Source organism: Melopsittacus undulatus, chromosome 2 (genome assembly GCF_012275295.1).
Source record: "Melopsittacus undulatus isolate bMelUnd1 chromosome 2, bMelUnd1.mat.Z, whole genome shotgun sequence".
Lineage (NCBI taxonomy): Eukaryota > Metazoa > Chordata > Aves > Psittaciformes > Psittaculidae > Melopsittacus > Melopsittacus undulatus.
This window is the reverse complement of record NC_047528.1, coordinates 16,685,859-16,707,762: the sequence shown is the minus strand read 5'-3', so window position 1 is coordinate 16,707,762 and position 21,904 is coordinate 16,685,859. Positions and strand designations below refer to the sequence as shown.

At 42.2% G+C, this 21,904-nt stretch overlaps 1 protein-coding gene across 1 annotated transcript in view; it reads left to right on the top strand.

The window, feature by feature from the left end:
• The window catches only part of ARHGAP20 (Rho GTPase activating protein 20), a 63,873-nt gene that overhangs the window by 309 nt on the left and 41,660 nt on the right, over positions 1-21,904 (top strand). The window contains 1 exon segment of the mRNA XM_005149743.3: positions 10,121-10,206. Within this exon segment, the coding sequence (XP_005149800.2) occupies positions 10,121-10,206 (86 nt within the window).

The window sequence follows — 21,904 nt, the reverse complement described above, 5'->3', positions numbered from 1 at the left end:
AGGCTTTCTGCGGAGGAGGGGATGCGGCGGTGCTCGGGGAGCTCAGAGGGCTCTGCCCGGTGGGTAGCCCCGGGGACCTGAGCGGGGTTGCTGTAAGGATGTCCCGGGAGCAAAGGGAAGCTGCTGCCTGGATGTCCGCGGTACGTGAGGAGCGCTGCTGCTCAGATGTCCCGGGGAGCTAGGGACGGGTGTGCTGGGTGGTGGTCAGTGAAGCCAAGGGTATGGATTTCCCGGTGAGCTGGAGGGGATTGCTACATGGATGTGCTGGGGAGATAGTAAGGACTTTGCTGCAGAGATGTCCAGGGGAGACATAAAGAGGAGCTTTGCTGTATGAATGCTTGGAGGTTTTGCTGGCTGGGTATAAGAGAGAGAGGGGTGGAGGTTTGCAGAATGCTTATCCAGAGGATCTAAGAGATATCTGCTGCATGTGCGTCTGGGGGGGAGTGAGGGAAGGGTTTGCTAGAGCTGAGGGGGTTTGTTGGCTGCTCTCGCACGTGCTTTGTGCAAAAGAAATGTAAGAGCAGCTTCCCAAAGAAGCGCCTTCTGCTCTAAGTGTATCAATTGATGGCAGAAGAGCGTCATCCCATCTTCAAAACTGGTTGTAAAATCTGGTGTCTCGAATTGCTTTTCAGCATCTGACACCATCAAATGCAAAGCGTTCATTTCAGTGTACATCCAAATGCTTGTTTTTGCCTTAAACTCAGCTGTAACAAGCTGTAACTCTGTAACGGGAATAATGTAATAACCACATTCTTCCTGTGTAAAACAGGAATGCTTCTTTTATCTTTGGTTTAGCAAGTGCCATAGTGTTTTTCTACACACAGTAGAGCTGATATCTTCTTGCCTTACGTATTTTGCCTCACAGTGTCATTTAAATCTATGCACTGCCTTGTCTTTAGAGGTGCACAATACTACTGACTGGAAAATAGGCTGGCAGGATTAGAATGACTGGCCAGGTTACAGTGTCCTTTACTAAATCTGTCCACCTGGTGACATGAATTTAGGATGTGTTGTAGGAGAGGCTGAGTTTGTGTCCAGTCCTGCTGCTGAGTGGTGTCTGGGGCTTTGCTGGCCATGGCACAGTGGTATGGAGAGGAGTCCAGGTCCCTCTCCTGCTGAAGTGTCTCTTTGGGCTGAAAGTGGTGCTGTGCATTTCCGTGGGCTATGTCCATGTGTGCCGTGTCCCACCAAGGCACGTAGCACTTCACCCTCACCACAGCCCTGGGGACCTCTTCCATTTCACATGCTGTGAAATGGTTGCCTGGAGAGTGTGCGGCCAAGACTTCTACCACACTTTGCTGCAGTTACTACCTTACCAGGTACTGAAAGGGAGTGTGATACACCTACACAAAGCAGTGGAGTACCTTCTGCTGCCTAGCTGGACAGAGTGATGGAATAGATACACTCTCCAAGAGCTGCAGTCTAATTTGAGATGTCCAAATGGGTGGCTTTGATTTTTCTTCTATCATTTCTTTCATTTTTGCCAAAGACAGACTACAATGTACCTTCCAACCTGGCAGAGCCCTGATGCCTGCCTGAAATGCAAAAGGATGCTAAATTATATGAAGATGATAATTTTTTTCTTACAAGTTCTACTTTAGGATTCAGCATTCTGAGGACAAATATTAATGGTAGCACTTGTGTTTCCTATTCCTTCTGCAAAGAGCCCACATTAGAAGACACAGAAGACCTTGATTTTGCCAGCAGTGACAAGGGCGTGGGGATATTGCTTTTTATGGATCTTGGCAGCCCTTTTGGAATTCCTCAGTGCGGAGGCACATTCAGTGGGGTACACATCCTCATGTAGAAAAGCAGCTTGAGACCCTGGCTGGGCCACACAGCATATGGCAGCTTTGCACACCATGCACAGCCAACACACACAGCCATCAACATTCAGCCAACTGCTCAGCTGCTTGTCCGTGGTTGTGGTGCTCCCTTGAGATTACTAGCATGCCATCTCTTTGTGCCTATGTGTGGAAGAAGATTCCTAGCTTTATCCATGTGCAGCAGTGGGTTTGTCCTAGTTTTGCCTGAGGCTGGATCTCAGTGACAGTTTGAGTATTTTTTTTACCACTTGGGTCCTATGGACTTTCTATATACCTTTGTTTTGTCTTCCACTTAGCGCCAGAGCATCATAGTTATTTACAATGCAGAAAGTCTTTCTTACTACTGAGGAGATTACACTGCTTGTATTAGTTACATATAGTTAAATGGAAGAATGTGTTGGCAAGGAACCAGTTTTGATACTGGTGACACAGCATGTCAAGTTGAACAACTGTGTTGCAAATACGTATTTAACATCAACTATTTTACTTTCCAGCAGAAATGCCCTCAAATACGGGATGCTAAGTAACCACTGACGCTTTCTTCCTTTTTATTATCATGGCTATGCCTTTCTCAAATTAGCTGAGAATTGCTGCACTGTCCTGTGGTTGTCTGAACTCCTACTTCATCTTCCTCTTGGCTGTCAAAACAAAGCTGAAGGGTCACATGCTTGATCCACATCATAGGACCAAGAGACAGAAAATGTCTAGGTCTTTTTTCATGTACTCTGTGTGACCATTTAAACTATTTTCCTGGAAACATTTCCCTTCCTTTTCTTGACAGGCAAAGTGGTTTGAACTGCTAACCTACCTTGCAGACACAGGAAAGATCTCTCTGTTACAGGGCATTCAACACATTGTTCAAAGTTGACACTGAAGTGCAGTGTTCTAGTTAATGCTTTTGGAAAATTCTGAACTAGATTACTGCTTTTACTGGGCTTACTGGAGTCACTGGACTAGGTGTGGTTAACCTACAGAGAAGTTGTGTACAGACTATTTAGTTTAGTAACCAATACTAGTAAATTGATGCAACTCTGAAGTGGATTGAAGTAACATGAGTAAGAGTGATTCTACAGATAGAGCTTATTTCTGCAGTTTTATCAAAACAAACTGTGCAAGAGAGATGCCTTTTATGCCAGTGTAACTGTGTCAGCAGCATCAGCTGTGGTCATTTGACCATATTTATAAGGTCCTGGTCTTACACTTGTCTCTTCTTAGAGGGGCTAGGTTCCAACCAACCCTGAGTATCTTACACAAAAGAATATTTTGTAACACAAGGAGTCACTCTTAGGATTTTGTTCTGTCTCCTCAAAGGTTTCAAGTAACTATTTATAATGTTTTGGAGGCCCAGCAATTTTTAATATTTACTCATACAACATGTGCAAAATATTAACCATTTTTCACACTAAACAAAGTAGTATTTATGGTTTGAGACTTGAAATATGGTATCCCATCTCTATAAAAATGTGTTCTTTGTGATTCTGATCACATATACAGCAACAGTTTACTGGCAGGGAAAGTTACAGTGTTCCCCAGAACTGTACTAAATGGGTAAAATTCAAGGAAAATAATGGCATTGGAAGAGTAAAGGTAGTCATACAAGATCTTCATCCCTTTACTTATTCTGCAGAGAAGAATGAAGTATGTGTTTGGCATTATATTTGATGGTACCTTGATCTCATGCCCTTAAATATATGGTTTTTAACAGAAGTCTGCTTAAGCAGACCTTTCTTTTTCCTGAAGTATCTGTTCTGTTTAATATGATCCTGGCTGAGGATCTAGTGGGTTGCTTCCAAAACCACAGCTGGTAGTGCTGGGAATCTTGGCTGTGGTTTAGTGTGAGGTGTCCCTGCCCATGGCAGGGGGGTTGGAATTAGATGATCTTAAGGCCCTTTCCAACCCTAACTATTCTATGATTCTATAATTTTTAGCACCATTTAGTGAAATTATAGGTAATTCCTGTCATAGAATCACAGAATAGTTAGGGTTGGAAAGGACCTTAAGATCACCAGGTGCAACCCCCCCTGCCATCCTGCAGACATATCCTGGATCAATTTTATTTCTGATGAGGACTGAAAAGGCCCTTATTTTAATGAAGTCATCTGCATAGTTGGTCTGTATGCTGAAGTCACCTTGGCAGGCTGTGCTGGCTTATGATAGCTAACTGTTGTGATATGCTTCCTGATGCTGCTTGAATTATAAGCTACCATTCCCCTGTCTATCCATGAGAGAAGCCGAAAATTATGCCTATACCAATGTGTTCTAGTTGTTGAGTTTCCCAGTCTTGGGGTTTCTTCTTGTCCCTCATGGTGGCAGTCAGAAAGAGAGGGATTTGGCAGGTTGTGTGGTATCTAAAAGCCAAGAACTGCATATTTCAAATTATTGCCTGTTTACTTAATGCTGCTTGAAGTATCCATGTGGAGTGGGGGAGGGAATCTGCTTTCTCTGTCACCTGAAAACTGCTTCTGAGACAGCCTAACTGTGCAGAAACTGGGGCAGAATTGTGTCCATTTGTTAACCTTCCTGCTTTGTGTTGAGCTTGAAAAGAAACTTAGAGTTTCATCAAAACCACCACAACCAAAGTCGCTAGTCTGAGCACTGTGAACACAATGAAGCTGGCAATAGGACCCAGGGGTGAAATATTCCATGCTTCCCTTCTCCATGTTTTTAGTAGTCTTCCACATCTCCATCTTCTGATGTAGATTAGTGGGATCTTTTGGACACATCTGTATCAGTAGTTCCAAAGATTCTTATCCTTTGGAAGGTAGGTGGTAGAATATCTCTTGCTCTTAGTTTCTTTCATTCTTTTTTCTTTCTACTCTGAGATAGCCTTTAGTCTCCATGTTTGTTCCATGATGTCCCTGCCCATGGCAGGGGGGTTGGAACTAGATGATCTTGAGGTCCTTTCCAATCCGAACTATTCTATGATTCTATGATTATGGGCTTTTGCTTCCACTGTGCTAATAGCTCTTCCCTCTTGTGCCCTTGCAATTGGTTTTTTCCCTGGTTATCCATCCAAAAATTTTTTTTTTTTTTTTTAGGAAAGTCCTTGTAAGTAAAAGTATTCTGCCAGCATAACCAAAAGCACGTTGTTTTGTTACTTGCTCTGTCTTTATGGTAAATAGGCTTTCCATGGGACCTAGATATCTCTGCTGCCTGAGCCAGCAGTTCAAATGCAGTCATCCTCTCACCCTGTTTGTAAGGATTCAAGAATGTTATAGGTCAATATAGGGCCGTTTCTTGCTCTACCAAAGTATAAGAGATTCTTGCTATTTCTGTTATTTTTAGACAACCCTAGACTGTAAGTCTAACACATACTGGATTATAGTATGTAGGAAGAAATGATTTAGTGCCTCTTGTAAGTGGCCTGGTGATACAGGGGAAAGAGTGATGCCCAATTGTCCTGTAAAATTAACTGCTAGGTGTTCGGGATTGCTTTGAATTTTGATTTCTAGGCAGTTAGTTGAACTTTGCCTTACAGGTTTTGGTAAAGATTTGTGTTTTGTGCTTTGGTTCATGTCTAGCTAAACCAGAAATGTGTGCCACAGGTATGTTCCGTTGCTCAGACAAAAAGAGCAGAGTTTGCATGGGTGAAATTTTCTCATGGTGTTAACTTAAAAAAGTAGGCTTTGTTAAAATCAGACTTAAAAAACAAATAAAGAGACTTAAAGCAGTGAGAGGGAGAGCTTAGCCACCTGAGTGCTGTCCTGAGCTCCAGCTATTGGCACATCTGAGGGTTGTCCCTGTCACCCAGTTAAATGACCCAGGCAGATGTCCCAGCCTTGACCCACTTCTGGCACGAGCCTGTAAATCAGGAGCCTCAAATCCTTTAATGTCTGGGGAAGCTTTTACAACAGTATCTGCACATTGCTGAGGAGGTGTTTCTGCTGTGTTTACCTGTTGGCAAGGAACTGACCACATTTTTCAACAATTTTGTATGTGACTCTTAGACACCAGGTAATATAGTTTTCTCACCCTAAGCTCAAACCACTCTCTGGGAAGGCAACTGTTCCTCATGTTACTGACTTCACAAATTTGTCTGTTCCCTCTTTTGCTCAGATAGTGAAGAGAGGATTGAGCTGATTAACTCAATTTTCTTGCTCACCTTAAGTTGTCTCCTGCAGTCAGCAGAGGAAAAGAGCACATCTAGGACAAGACAAACTGTGCGCTATGTGTGTCTGTTTCTGTTGGAGCACAGGGCAGAGAGTTCAGGTGCGCAAGTGAAAGGCTGGGTGAGAGGGATTCTCCTGCAGGTGTCTGACCATTGTGTCTGTCAGACAGCACAACCTGGCAGTATGAGCAGTGTGGTCTTGGGGAATCAGAGTTCCTGCTTTAGCCTGCCTGCTCCCACCTCTTGCACCTTTGCAAGAGCTGCAGCAGGGTATCTGCTTATTGCATTGATTTTCACTTCTCCAGATATTTGCAAAATATCACAAACACTGTGTATCTGTTATTTGTCATCACAAAAGAAATAGTAAGCACTGTGATTTTTTTTCAAGCATCCATTATTTAATTCATGCTCTGCCATTCTCTTTCTAAATGTGATGGTTAAGTGATAGAGTACAAGGGAGTGCTTTATCTTCAGATTCAGGTTTTTTTGAGGGCATAATGAGCATGCTGCTGTATGTTACCTTTTTCACATAATGGGAATTAACATAATAACTTGGCAATATATTAATTTACATAAATTCCATATAATACCACTTTTCACTTCAACTGCAAGACAAAATTATCATTGAATAGTGGCAGTCAGGAATAGATTTTTCCTCCAGCTGATGAGTTGTGAGATACTTGTGAAAGTTTTACGGTAATCCTGAGATCTCTAGGGGTTCTGATTCCTGAGGGGAGGCAACATATTTTCAGTGATGGTTTGCAAGATTACTGTCCTCAGTATGGTGGGCTGATCTGCTCATAAACCACCTACCATCACAGTTTACAAAACAGTGTTTGAGTGTAGGTTTGATCATTATCTGGTACAAATCCATTCTTTTGAAATCCATAGCCCAATGTCTGTTTGATGAGAAACTGGACAAATACTACCACCAGTCCAACAACTGGAAAAGCAAGACTTTTCTGTTAAAACCACCAGCAGAAATGCAGGAAGTATGAAGTTAAACCTGAATCGGGGGAAGGAGGGAAGTAACTCAAGCTTTTGAGTGAGAGAAAGGCAAAAATAACTTAGTTTGTTCTGACTGATACAAGATTATAATCTTTGCATCTGCCACACTGTAAACATTAATTATGGATACCGATTTTATGATACATTTCACATGGGTGTGACTCAGTCAGCAAATATGAGGTTTTCTCTCTGTTGACCTTTCTAATATTTACATGAAAAAATAGGAGGTTATGATGTAGGACACATGTTGAGAAATGCTTCTCTGTGTTTCATGCTTACATAATCGGTCATTGCATCTCCTTTTGCTCCCAAACATCTGCTGTCACTACAGCTGTCCAGGATGTATCTCCTCCACATTGCCAGCATGACATCCTTGCACATGTAAATGCAGTGAAACTGAGGAGAGCAACTGAGTCCAATGTAACCAAAAATGAAGTTTTCCTCTTCCTTCTCAAAGTAAATCAATCCAAGTTATCATGGCCGTCACTTACTTGATCTTCCTAAGCTCTGTACTTGGCAAAATACAATCAAGCCCCCTCTGTCTGTCTGTAGTCAGTGTCTGTATGTAGTGTTTTTATTTACATACAGCTGACCTGACTCTCTTTTGCTTCCTTTCCCAAATCTCGTCAGTGTGCTTGAATGGGTCTTACTCTTGGCAGGTCCAGGGAGGCTAGACCACAGACCTCTTGGGATCCCCTCTAATCTGAATTATTCAGTGACTCTCTGTCGGGTATTTGGGCTCTTAGTCAACTTACTGTAGTCCTAATCTTTACCTTGGTCCTCACATATTTGTCAAGACTAGAATCTCATTGCCACAGTCACTATTCATCATTATTAAGCCAAGCATGAAAAAAAAATTGCCATAATTGGCAGAGATTTTAAGATGCTGTATTTTTTTCAGTGGCTTCCTTTTCAGACCTGAGAAGTCAAAGGAATTAATAGGTCTTTGAACACATAACCAAACCTCCAATGCATCTGCAGGCCCTGAAATACTCTGGCTGAGATGCTCTACTTTTAACCACCCCCTGAAAGCCACCTGACCAATAACAAGACTTGCAGTAAATTTACAGTTGGGGAGTTGGTGCTCTATATAAACTGCTGAAATCTGCTGGGTGTGTGAAATCTGTGCCTTGTCTACTGTAGGATGTTAAACTGCATGGTGACACAGTTTTTTTTTTTTTGCCTTCATATTTGTAGATAGGCTACTTTTTAAACTGCTAAGAGCTTTTCAGATTTGCTACTGAGACAAACTGATTTTATTCACTAGAAAAATTTAGGCAAGTATATTTTTTACTTGCCTAATATTTTAACTAGCAAAAATGTGCATCTGTTTTGTTAGTCATCCATTATTATCCAGTCGTAGTCCAGTCGAAGACAGCTAACTGTTCCCAGGACTAATTTATCAGTCTTGAAGAGGTTAGTTTTTGATAAAAGAAAGAGGAAGAAGTGGATAATTTTCAAAGGTGGATAGAAATTACACCGCTGAATTTGGAACAATTGCTGCACAATAACTGGAACTGAGCATCTGACAAAACAAACAAACGTACTCCACATAAATAGAGGGGGAACCAAAAAAAATGACACTGTAATAAATGCACTGCAGTGAGTGAAAGAAATGCACTAGTCAAAAGCAAGTAAAACCTGTAGTACTGTAGAGTTTAATTTCTCTAAGGAGAGCACACTGTGCACCTGCCCAAACAAAACATGTGCCACATCCAGCACATACATTGGCAAAAGAATCCGTTGCTCCTTACCATATTTGTTCCTGGTAGTCAGTGTTTATTTTTAGTATGAAGGAAGAAAGTTATGCTTTGCCATTAACTGTGAACAGAGACTTCATGACTGTCAAAGGTTCACCTGTCTGGGAGCTCTCAGTGGTTATGGTCTGGTGCAAGGGGCCGCTCCACACAGGATAGTGTCCTGTCAGGAGGAGTTCAACCCTGCTCCTTTTGTCTGCCGTTTGTTCTGAAAAATGTTTGTGCTAAATAAGGTAACAACCACCCTTCTGGTGGAGGGTCAGTGAGAGGAGAGGTCGTGCACCTCAGCAGCAGGCTGCACAATCTGGTCTAGAGAGCAGCTCCACAGTTAGGGATGGCACTCCTTAGTTCTGCTTCCTGTTGCAGGGGAGATGATACAGCCGTGAATACATTTGTTTTGAGGAAAAGGTGGCTCTTTGTCTCCTGTGGTTACTTTTGAAAATTCCTGTCTTTGGGGGAAACAGGGCTGTTTATTTGCTCAGTATTTTTATTGTAGTATTCAACTTCACTGGCTGGGAATCCATGCTCCCTTGACAGCTGCTGATATTTTCATCTCTTCTCTGTGCTTTGTCTTTTTCCTGCTGCATTTTCTGTCTTTGAGTTTCTCCTTTTCTCCATTCTCTTCCTAGTTTGTTGCTAAGAATTGACCTATCTCTCACTTTCCTGTTTTTTCCCATACATAATCAGGAATGAAAAAACATCATTATAGAGTCATAGAATAGTTAGGGTTGGAAAGGACCTTAAGATCATCTAGTTCCAGCCCCCTTCCATGGACAGGGACACCTCACACTAAACCATGTCATACAAGGCTATGTCCAGCTTGGACCTGTGAATACTCCATCCCTGGTGGTGTTCAACTTCCTTGGGCAACCTATTCCAGCGTGTCAACATGAGAAACATGATCTAATACTCCAGCTAGATTAGTAGGGAAGGAAAGTGCCCTCCTCTCTAAAGAGCTGGAAGAAAATAGTAATGCAATGTAGCATGTAAGGTTAGTTGGGTAGAATCCAAACCTTAATTTATGGTAAATGTCAGACCTGATACAGAAATGTATGAAGCATTTGAAATTTCAGCCACCACTTTGATATTTGATAATTGTGAAATACAATAGATTACTAAGGGACACAAAAAGTGGCTGAGGACAAACTCTAAGTGCTTATTTCATGCGTGCAGTGTACCTCAGGCATCTGTGTCTAGACACTAATTATCAGCTTTTCTTTATCACTGGTTTTCTGGTTGTGCTTCTGTTTTTCTCTATATGTGATATTTTACAACTGTTTTCGCCCTCCTGAGTTGTGATGGCAGTAACTCAGCCTTTTCCCTTGGTCTGAAATTGGAGCCTGGCTGTGACAAACCTGTATGCACACAGTTACAGTCCCAAATCTCACCTGTGATTTCATTTTGTTTCTCTTTCCAATCAGAAAATGAAGAGTTTGGCCCAAAGACGCCAGTCTGCACCGTCTTTGATCTTTGTCAAAGCATTGAACAGATCTAGATCGGTCTCAAGGTGAGTCAGTGAATTTTGCTGGCAGTTTCTCAGCCCCAAACTGGAAACATTTTTGAGCTATTATCCACACCAGGTTGTGAAATGCAATTCAGGCTGCCTGGTGGCTGCCCATCTATAAAGTCTACTGAAAGATGTGATAGACAAGCTCAGATGCTGGCTGATCTCCTATAGGGGGTTTCCCCAGTGCTGCCACACTAAGCTGTTCATACCCAGCTGGGCAAGCAGAGCTGTTCCACAGTTCGCAACTGGGCACACAATGTTGGGGCTGCTCAGTTCTAATTAATCTGTGGCTGGCCATGATTGCCTGCTGGGAAGATGTCATCGGAAGAAGATGATGCATATTTCCTACCTTTTCCTTTGTACACTCACTCACACAGTGCCAGGCGTAACTCAGGAGTGGTTATTGTGGGATGGTACAGTTTATTTTGAGCTAAGATTTTGTCATGGACTGCTGCATGGTACAGGTTCTTTGGGGCTCTGGAAGCCCCTGCTGGTTTAGGACAATGTTTTGGGCTAGGATCTGATGGTCACAGCCTTCTCCCATCCAGCATTAGCACTTGAGGGGCTGAGTATGTTGGTGGTGTGCAGGTGTGAAGCATTCAGCATTTTTTGCCTTCATCTCCTGACAGGGCCAGCTTTTCCTTTTCCTTCCCTACCCCACATGAAGCTTTCATAGAAATGGGAGTTTCTATGGAGCTAGTCCCCTGTCCAGCCCCAGCCCTGACCTGCTGTTTGAACCATTCTGCATACGTAACTTTTGTCTTCCTGCACTACAGTTCATTAGACTCTAAACTTACAAAACATAAGTGTTTATGGAGAAGTGAACCATCTGGTAGGCTGTTAATGCTTCCAGCTGTGTAGAGCTCTTTATGGAGAAACAGTATTGACAAAAATTAAAGTATGGCTTTGTAAGCAGTATTTTTTCCTACTCTGTGGTATGTTAAGTAATCCAAGTGTGAGCTTTGGAAAGTTTTTTGTGTTTGATCTAATAATACCTGGTTTTGTATTTGTCATCATCCAGAATTCCACAGTATTTTAGAAAACTGTGAAAGTATTCTATGAAAACATTGGAGTTGAAAAATAGGAAAGGAAAACAATTTGAAACTACTTGTGGGTCTTTTTGCTGGCTAAGACATAAAAATGGAAACTTGGAAATGAATTCCTGAAGGTGTTTGTACAGTTTTGTGTAATGTAGTGGCCTGAGCCTAGGACTGAAAGCCAATAACATGTTCTGGTTCTGTCTGTAAAATGTCTTGTGGCCTCTCTTTGACTTTGTTTCCAGGTCTTTATAGATGAATGGGTATTTTATACCGCCTTCATGAGAATATTGAAATTGTTTAGATTGTCTGTACTGCAGTATTTATTTTTAATATGCTATTATTTCATTATAGCTATGTTCATAATTGTGATATCGCTTTTTGGATTTAGATGACACGTTCATAACAGGGGCTATGAAATTAGAGACAGGCTGTTATTACACAAAGTAGCAATAACTGGAGAGTGCAAGGGAGAAGAGAAAGGATCTTTCAGCTCTTGGACTTTAGGATTTCCTGTAGTTTATAAACCTATGTCTCTGATGTCTTCCCTTCAAGCTGCCTTAAGACTTGCTCCTTGATATTAAGAGAATGAACTATATTTGATATTTATATTTCAATCTTATGTAATTTTCCTGCTGGAATGTTCAGACATGAACATTTTTCTTCAATTATGTTTGTTTGTATGCTTGTTTTATTGCCTGCTCTGTATCAGAAATCAGACATAGCTGGAGAGACACTGAGATAATTTTACACTTTAAGTGTAAATAGATCTTGCTTGTATAGCACTGAATTGCTTGTATAGATCAGAATTATTTACAGATCTGTTGTGTGGAAGGATTATTTTTATAAGACCAGTTCATCAAGGCTTTGGATCAGAGAGGGCTGAAGGGGGCAAAAATGTTGCCTTGTTATGCAGTAAGGGCAATGCTTTGCCTACCCCGACGGACCATGCTGTTTTCACAGCTGATTGATGCTGTCTCAGTCATGTCTGTCCCCTGCCTGTGGCATGCAAGGATTTAGCTGCTCCTATTTTGAACTGAAGCCTGTGGACTTACCAAGAGGGGGTGAAGTCTGAGGACCCTGGCGCCAAAGCAGGTGATTTTGCAGGTTCAAAGTCTATCAGTTAGAGGGTAACACTCTGGACAGTGTTTATTATTGTTCACAGGAGCAGTAATTCTCACCTGTGCCTGACTTCCTTGTTTGGCTGTGCAAAACACATTCCTCTTCATCACCAACTGATAAATGAGTTTGAACTCTCCACTCTGTTGTGTAAATGCTTAACTCTTGTGAAGTGCTTTCTCTTCAAGTGAGCTGAGGAGCAACAAAATGACTTCTCATGTTTTCTAATCTCCTCCAAATGTTTTATCTCAGACCTGCCTCAGCTCTTAGTTTCCCTTGTAGACACAGCCAGCCTGCAAAATCCATTATTCTCCTCTGGCAGTGAGCCTTAATACTGGGACTCCGTAACACTAACTTGTTAATGGTTGATTAATGACTTGTAGATAATAAAGCTCCTATCTGAAGTTAGCAAACATGTGTGAGGGATTTATATGAATCCTCTCACCTCAGCAGCTGGCTCACCTCAATATTTGTTGAAAATAATGAGCAAGTGCAAAGTTTAAAAGGGCAGGAATTACTTAGCAGCACAAGTCAGTTTGTATTTTTATACCACTTTATGTATCAGGTGTCCTTGATTTATATACAGGGCACTTTCATAAAATGTGGTGGCACTCACCTTTGGACAGACTTACTTTGGGGCATTTTAAATTACTCAAAGAAACCACTGTGACATCTGTGACATCTATTTAGCATTCAGAGGATTAAGGTGTTTTAATGGAAGTTTTGTAGCTCTGATGGCATGAGGGTGTAAATAAGATGATGTGATCTAACTGGAAAAAGCAGATGCTTGTGTCGTCAACCTCTTCAGTCCTGAAAGAGAAGCAAATATGAAACTCTTATGTGCTTAAAAGCTTGTTGGTTTGGGTTTTTGTTTTTTTTTTTTTATCTCCAGTTATATCATTTCGTTTACTGAAAGTTAAGCCTTCCTAAAAAATCCTGCCTTGCCTTGCCATGCCAGCCATCTAAAAAGAGCTACAAGGTATTTGCCCTACAGAAGAATTCTGGGGTGGGTGATGCACAGTTGTGCAACCACGCTGTAATCCCTGCCTCGCTCGTCTGCAACAGCAGGCACCAGAGGAACATAATAAATAATACATATATTATAATGGAATTTGGGCCCTTACTTGGAGATGAAAATATGCAGACTATTCATTGCCTCCTGTTCTTGCTTCTTGTCCTTTCTTTTTTTTTTGATACAGTTTCTCTTTCATCACAAAATAATGATGAATAGGCATTTAGGAACTCTTTCACATCGTCAAATGTCCTCTTTGGAAACACTTTGAGCAAAGTTATTCTAGAAATTCATTGGAAAAGCAAGTTTTTTGTATTTTTCTTGGCTGGTACTCAGATGTAAAAAAATAAGTTTGATTGTTAACTCTGTTAATGTGTATGAAATCAGCAAAGGATTTAGGTTAGTTATATTTGGCCCTGGACCTGTTCCGCAGTTGTAATTTTCCTCTTACTTTTCCTTGGTGTCCTTTAATGAAAACTGCACAACTTAATGAGGTACACTTCAGTGTAACACAAATAAAGGGCTTGAAGCAGAAATGTCTGAGGCCTGTATTTAAGCATCAGGTCTTGTTATCTCAAAATAGTTTATATAGAATAACAAAGACTTGTTTCAAGCCAAATTTGTTCTGCTGTCCCTCAAAACAACTTCCATATGTGACAGAGCCCAAGCTACCAAGTTTCTGCTCTGCATTGGTGGGAGTATTGTGTCCAGTTCTGGGCCCCTCTTTTCAAGAAGGACAGGGAATTGCTTGAAAGAGTCCAGCACAGAGTCACAAAGATGATTAAGGGAGTGGAACACCTCCCTTATGAGGAGAGGATGAGGGAGCTGGGTCTCTTTAGCTTGGAGAAGAGGAGACTGAGGGGTGACCTCATCAGTGTTTACAAATATGTAAAGGGTGGGTGTCAGGATGATGGAGCTAGGCTTTTTTCAGTGATATCCAGTGATAGGACAAGGGGCAATGGGTGTAAACTGGAGCATAGGAGGTTCCATGTGAACATCAGGAAGAACTTCTTTACTGTAAGAGTGACAGAGCACTGGAACAGGTTGCCCAGGGGGGTTGTGGAGTCTCCTACGTTGGAGATATTCAAGGCCCGCCTGGACAAGTTCCTGTGTGATGTACTCTAGGTTACCCTGCTCTTGCAGGGGGGTTGGACTAGATGATATTTCGAGGTCCCTTCCAACCCTTGGGATTCTGTGATTCTGTGACTTCTGCTCACAGCTTGGGTATTTCACAAGGATGACCGAAATCTGTGCTGCACTTGCTGACAGCTTCCCTTTCCTAATGCACATCTCACCAGATCCTTATGTTTTTATGTTCTGATTAATATAGTTTCACAATTTCTGAGTCTACATGACCATTTATTGATCTGTGTCTCTACACACGAAAGGTGTTAAAATATCAGTGATGAAACTACTCTTGATTATAGCATGAAATGTGTTTATTATGTTATTTTGGTGTAATGTGGAAGCAGGTGCTGCTAAAAAAAAAAAGCATTTTAAAAGGTTTTATGAACAAATTTTAAAGAATCTGAAAATTACATACCTAAAGAGTCACCCCCACCCAGTTTTATTATGTGGCTTCTATGGTTGAAAAAGTTAAAGGCAAAAACTGAGAACTTCACAAGTTTCCAAGATGGTTTTTCCCCCTTCTGTACATGGAAGCAGTGTTATGCCATTCATGGAGGGGCTGCCCTTCCTTTTCCCAAAACACAGTAAGTGATTCTAGCATGTTGTCTTCCAGGGGTCTTGTGCCAAATGCTAAATATCCCAGATAACGAAGATCATATGTGTAGTCTAGTTAATACATTTCACTTGGCGCTCATCAAATACAGAGTGTTCCCAAAGTCTTGGACATTGTGTTTTCAGGGTTTTAGTCAGAAGATACGTGGATGATCCAAGCTATGTGACTAGATGAAGACAAAAATACAGACTTCTAATAAATGTAAATTGCCAGGAAGCTTTAACTGTCTCTTTTTCACAGGGAAGATGAGTATTCGGTGTTTCAGGCAAATCCGATTGCAAGGAGGAAGGGAATAAAAGTTCACTGCAAGTAACTAACTTGTTAAATAGGTATTTCTGTTGTCGTTTTGTTCATTCTTCACCTGTTTCCATGGCAGCAAATAATTTTGCCTAGCAAAATAATCTCTGTGAGGCGTGTTTGATTGGTGAAGTGCAGTACCTCGGCGTGGTACAGGGACATTGAGGGGATTGCCTGCCACCCCATTGTACCTCACAGCCACTGTAAGTACTGGCTGTCGCAGGACAAGGCCTATGTGGGCAGGTACACCCCAAGCAGCCACTGTCCCCTTGGCCATCATGGCAGAGGAGGGCACTGCTCTCACACAGCCTCCTGCGCACCATGACAGTGTTTGTTGAAGTGTGGAGCCACACAAATAGCATGGTCACAAGAGATGAGGGCTTTTAAATGCCTTCATTGACCCTTAAAAAGAGGCATGCTGTGGAAGGGAGCCCTTGCAAGGCAGTCTTTCTGAAGCTGCAGGGATCATGGGTTTTCAGGCTGTTGCTATTGCCAGAGTGGTTCCCAAAGGTGAAAATCCAAGTGGCAGCACACCAGACATAGCTCTGTGTCCTCCAGTCCTCATCTTAGTCCTTTGTCTGAGAGGCTCCTATACGCTCAAGAATACAGAAGAAGCATTTGATTAAAGAAAGGAAGAAAAAAGGCAAAATGCCACAAAGCAGAGTTTTCCAATTGAAGGGATTAAGTAGCAGCACTATGCATTTTATCCTGACCATTATATTTCAGAGCTTTTTTCATAAAGCTCCAGTTCCAGGAGCTGCGTGTTTATAAAGATTGCAGTTTCATTAGAAATCAAGATCCTAGTCAGCAAGATGGAGGGAAAATCCTGTTCCTAAAGGCTCAGTGAACAAAGCAAATGAAAAGTTCTTTTCTTCTGGCTTTTATTTTTAGATTTAATTCAGCTTTGAAACTTCTGATCAGTATTTTTTCTGAGATTTTCCACTTAATGAAAAGCTTCATGTTTTAACTTTTTTATAATTAATCTGAATGTGCAGAAATCTCTTCATGTGAACTTCCCTGGATTTCTCTCATCAATGTGTTGTGTTACCCTATGTAAGGTAAAAATACATGAATTTGTAGAAAAAGATGTGATCTTTTAAAAAAAAACCCCACACTATTTTGTATCAAATTGCTCTTTTTAAATGGAATTGCACATAATTAATATAACTTGTGATGATATTGTAGAAGTTGTCATTTTTATAGTATTTCTAATTCGTGCTTGGTTTAAGCTAATTATGACACTGGAGCATTGTTTCCTTAAAGCATGTGCTTGAACGCTAAAGTTATTTTAATGTAGTAATAGCCAGGGATAAAATTTTATTAACTGTTAACAAGGAACAGAGTGAACTTTCCAAGGCCTCAAATGGCCTTTTAACTCAGAGATTGGCATTCCTGTCCTCCTGCTGTGTTTTTTCTGTTTGGTTTTGTGTGTGTGTGAATATGTTTGTTTTTGATAAAACCCATCAGTTCTTCATTTATGACATACAAACCGGCTTATGGTGATGTTTGTACATCTGGAGATCGAAATGAGCTGTAGCTCTCGGAGATATGCTGCCTTTTTTATTAAAAGAAAAGGACTAGAGGTAACAAGAAGTAGGGTTTTGGAGGGATTGGAGCTTAAATGAAGGATTAATTTTACAATAAATAACTAATAGTTTAACACTAGTGCTTTAAGCCAATTCCCCGTTGGATAGAACTGTGACAGTTTTAAGACAAAGGCAGCGAGGGGCACTGCTCGTTGGGATGAGGGCAGGGCTCTGCTTGTCCACATGTGCTTTTGGCTGCAGCTCATTTTGAGGGCTTTTTGGATTAGGCCTTGACGCCTGGCAGAATGCAGCTGTTGCCCAGCCATTGTGTATCCCTTATTGTGTGCAATAAAGTCTCTGCCAAATGACAGTCTGGCCAAGCAGTTTGGGGAGGGGCATACCTGAGGTAATCGCAGACCAGCTCAATCAGACTGCTTTGCGATCATTTATCTTGTGTAAACAAGCAGAAATCCTCTAACGATGTGCTAGCTGATGTGCAGCCTCTGGTGCTCTCACCTCTGCAAGGGCCAGGATTAAATACACGTTGAACTCTCTTCGTGGCTGATGCTGCATTGCTTCCTCTGATGCAGTTGCTTCCTTGTGGTGCACAGAAGTACTGGTGAGGAGTTTCTAATCACAATATGGGAGTAACTGTCTGTCTCTTTTTCTGTGCCTGTGTTTTTAGCGTTCTAGTACCAGGAGCTAGATCCATTAAAGGATAATAAGCCTCAAGAGCAAGACATGTGAATAATTCTGGTACCTGAATCTAAAGCCATAACTTAAGAAACATCATCTCAGCGACTTGACCTCCCAAGTGCTTCTGTTCTTTAGGCAGTCTCCTACTGCCCAGAGAGCTGCCCTAACACCTAGAGTTGTGGTTTTGCACATCCCAGTACAGCATGACTGTTGGCAGCTTTGGATGGGTCTGTGTCAAAGAACTAAACGCTGCTGTGTGAGAGGCTCCTGAGAAGTTCCATCCACTGGTCCACATACCCTGTTTAGCCTTTCTGGGCAAGAGCCAGGCCCTCACAAAAACAGTTGTAGACACTGCTTTCCTTTAAACCTCTGGCCGAGGCTGTTTTTCTGGAGAGCTTTTTAATACTTGTTTAGATCAGTGGTTTCCAAACATGCAGTATCAGGGCTGAAGTGGGAAAGAACAGCTCATGAGGTATTTTGGCAGGAAGAGGCCATGGTCTGTGCTGAAGCCACCGTTTGTGCCATCTAACAAGCTCAGTATAAGCTATGGCAGGTGTTTCTGGCCTGTTCCTTAGCCAGGTCTCTGCAAACCACCACTGTGCTTTGCAAAACTGCTGGCCTCAAAATCAGGGTGTTTTCAGTGGAAATTAATCAGCCAGGTTCATCTCTCTGCCTCCTGAGGCAATTAATCTTCTGTTCCCAGAAGAGGGATGTAATTAGTACAGCAGAGGGTATGTGGAGTGAGTGGAGGCTTTGAAGTGAGGGGGCTTTCCCTTTTCATTCTGCTGCTGAAGCTGGGCCATTGTGCAGAAGGACATGCAATGCTCTGGGACCAAAACCCTTATGTTCACAGGAGCGAGCTTGGCTCTGTAGGTGAATGGTAAAAGCACTTACCTGGGAGGGGAAAAGCCTACATCTGTTCCCAGCATTGTTTTTGCATATCCCCCACTGACAACGCATCCAAGTTCAGCCTGTCCATTCCCCAAGCTGAAAGTGGTTCTAAGCACTGAGGTGAGTGTGCTATTTTGGATCCACTTGCACTTACAGGGACCCTGTGCACTGAATACTGGTTGCATTCAGTGAGAGCAGGTATCTAAGTACGTTTAGGTGCATCCTAGGTCTTCATGGCAGGATTATTCAGAAAATGAAGAAAAGAATGGTGAAGGTCTAAACCAGAATGAATAACCAGGGCTGATGGGTTTTAATCCATCTTCATTCCCTCTCCCAGCTGCATGATCTGGTAGTAAAACAGTGTCTAGTATTGTATCCATATTGCAAGGCATCTCATTTTATCGGAGCATCTCTGGTAACATACTTGGTTGCTCAGACAAAGCAGCCTCATGCGCATTTTCCTCAAGTCTGCTATTTCCCCTCAGCTTTGCTGTCCAAGAGCAGGACAGTTTTCCTAGTGGGTGGTGTGCCAAGTGTGTGCCAAGACATCTACAAGCAGATCACTAGTCAGACATGGGCAAGCTCTTCTGGTATATTAAAGACTTAAATAAACACAGGGAAAAACATCATGTGAAAGGCTGTCATGTTTCCCCCTCCTCCAGACTGGTGTTTTTACAGTTAACTGGCTTGTGCCTGCTTCTCCCTTATGTAATTACCATGAGGTGCAGGGATGTGGGCAAGTTAGAGGAGAGCAAACAGGTGCATGTGGCTGCAACTGATTTGTCTGCTGGATATCCATAGGAATCTGGGTCGTTGCACTTGCAATAGCTGGCAGCGGCAGGCAGATCAAGTAATCTCTTCTCTGTAATAGGATAATTCCTGTGCTCTACTACTAGTATCAAAATATGGCTTAAAGCCCTTGAGGCAAGCCAAAGCTAGATTTGTTCCTGTTGCAGCTAGGACAGGTGTAGTGAAGTGACAATCCTGTCTTCCATGTGGCACACCTATTGCAGGGAAGTGGTCCTTAAAAACTTAAGACAATACAAGGGCTGAACAGATCTGCCCTTTATGTCTGCAGTGAAGCTTTGTGGAGTTCACTCTACAGTACCGCACAGTAGTGGGGATACAGGCAAGGCTGGGCAGCAGCAGCTTCAATGAGAGCTTCAGCTTGCAGGAGGATAAAGCTTGGTGTAGGGGCTTATCTTTTAAAGGCAGTACTTGCAGCTTTTTATAGGTCACCTTGTATGTGATTGATTTGGTAATAATCAGCAAGTTTTCCGCTGAAAAGGGGCAATCAGAGAACAGCCTCTAATGGATTCCAGGTTAGTCCTACCTAGCCACATAGTTGAAGCCTTGCACTGTTCTGAATGCACTTGTTTTTCTTAAAACTCATTGTTGCCTAACTGCAGACTCTACCCAGGTGGGACAAGCCAAGGAGAGTAAGAGCCTAGCTGAATTATTTCTTGAAGAATGGGAAAATCAGAGACTAAAGGGGAATGACTGTTGAGCAGTGAGACTTTCAGAGACCATGAGCAGCCGCCTCTGGTATTACCTGATAAATAGGTGAGGTGACTGACAGGCGATAAAGCTAAGCAATCACCAAGAAAATGCTGTTTCCCTTTTAGAGGAAATGATCACACAAGTGCCTTATTTTTGCCCATCTATAGTCTGTGTAACAAGTAGCTCCAGATGACAGGGAAGGCAGATACACATAGGCTCACTAACAACCATACATGATGGTCTAGAAGGGATTTCTAAAGATGCCCACACTGATCTTTTAACCTTATATGCACCTCAGCTTGAAATGACATGTTTCTGCAGAGTCTGCAGCATGTCCTGGCTATTTTTGGTAGCCCAGAATTCCCAGCTACTACATGACTTGTGCTGAACTCTTGTAATATTCACTTGGAGTTTTGCATACAGTTCTGGTATCCTCAACATAAAAAGGACATGGGACTGGAACAAGTCCAGAGGAGGGCCACGAGGACGATCAGGGGACTGGAGCACCTCCCATATGAAGACAGGCTGAGAAAGTTGGGGCTGTTCAGCCTGGAGAAGAGAAGGCTGCGTGGAGACCTCATAGCAGCCTTCCAGTGTCTGAAGGTGTGCTGGGGAGGGACTATTCATTAAGGACTGTAGTGACAGGACAAGGGGTAATGGGTTAAAACTTCAACAGGGGAAATTTAGATTGGATATAAGGAAGAAATTCTTTACTGTAAGGGTTGTGAGGCATTGGAATGGGTTGCCCAGGGAAGTTGTGAGGCACTGCAATGGTTTGCCCAGGGAAGTTGTGAATGCTCCATCCCTGGTGGTGTTCAAGGCCAGTTTGGACAGAGCCTTGAGTGACATGGTTTAGTGTGAGGTGTCCCTGGCCATGGCAGGGGGATTGAATGGATGATCTTAAAGTCCTTTCCAACCCTAACTATTCTATGATTCCATTATTCTAATACAGTTTGCAAGAAGATATTTGAAATTCCCTTTTGAAGGAAAAGTTAGTTTTGTCCATGAGGTAACACAAAATCAATGGAGGTGAGCTAGGCTTTTAAATGTGCCAGTTGTGATTAAGCAGGATTAAATGACCCAACTGTGATTGCTGCTTCCCAAAAACATTTAACTGGAACAGAAACCTTATTCCTTCATGCTAATAAAATAATACTGGATTCTCATAGAGGGACATGGGTGAAACTGAGATGCCAGAAAGCTTCTCTGTACACCTTCTTGTAATGGGTAGGAAGGAGCTGGGATGGAAGTGGCAAAGGTATCTTGTGCCTCCAGACTTTTTGTAGGCCACGAGAAGCTCCAAAAAGGCCAGCCAACCATATTGAAGAACTGCAGTTCTGGGGTGTTAGGTTCTGGCCTTTTCTTTGCCCTCTGTTAATCCTACATTTTCCCTTTTATCTATTTATCTGTATATCTATCTATGCAATTATTTATTTCCAAAGGTCACTTTTTTCCATCTGAATGATGAAATCTTTCTTAAGCTAGATAATGCTTGGAATGGCATTTCCCTGGTGCAACTGGCATGGGAGAGTAACTCAAGGTGGTACTGCTATGGCAGTCAGTGAAAATGAGTGGGAGCTGCAGTGGGGAACAGAGGATCAATTCTTCCAAAGGCCAAAAAAGGTTATATTGACTTCCACAGGTGAATATGTCCTTGCTCAGATGTCTGCGCAGGGGGACTTCGACCAAACTGGCTTGAACTTTCTGGTTGCTGACAGAGCTGTATAGCAGGACTGCAGGACACCCATGCTGCAAGAGTTTTTCAATAGGATTTAAATAACTTGCACTAAATTCTTTTCTGGTGGCAATAGGTAAAACATGACCAAAATGTGTGGTGCTAATTTATACCCATAGAGAATTTTGCTCTTGTTCTAAATTT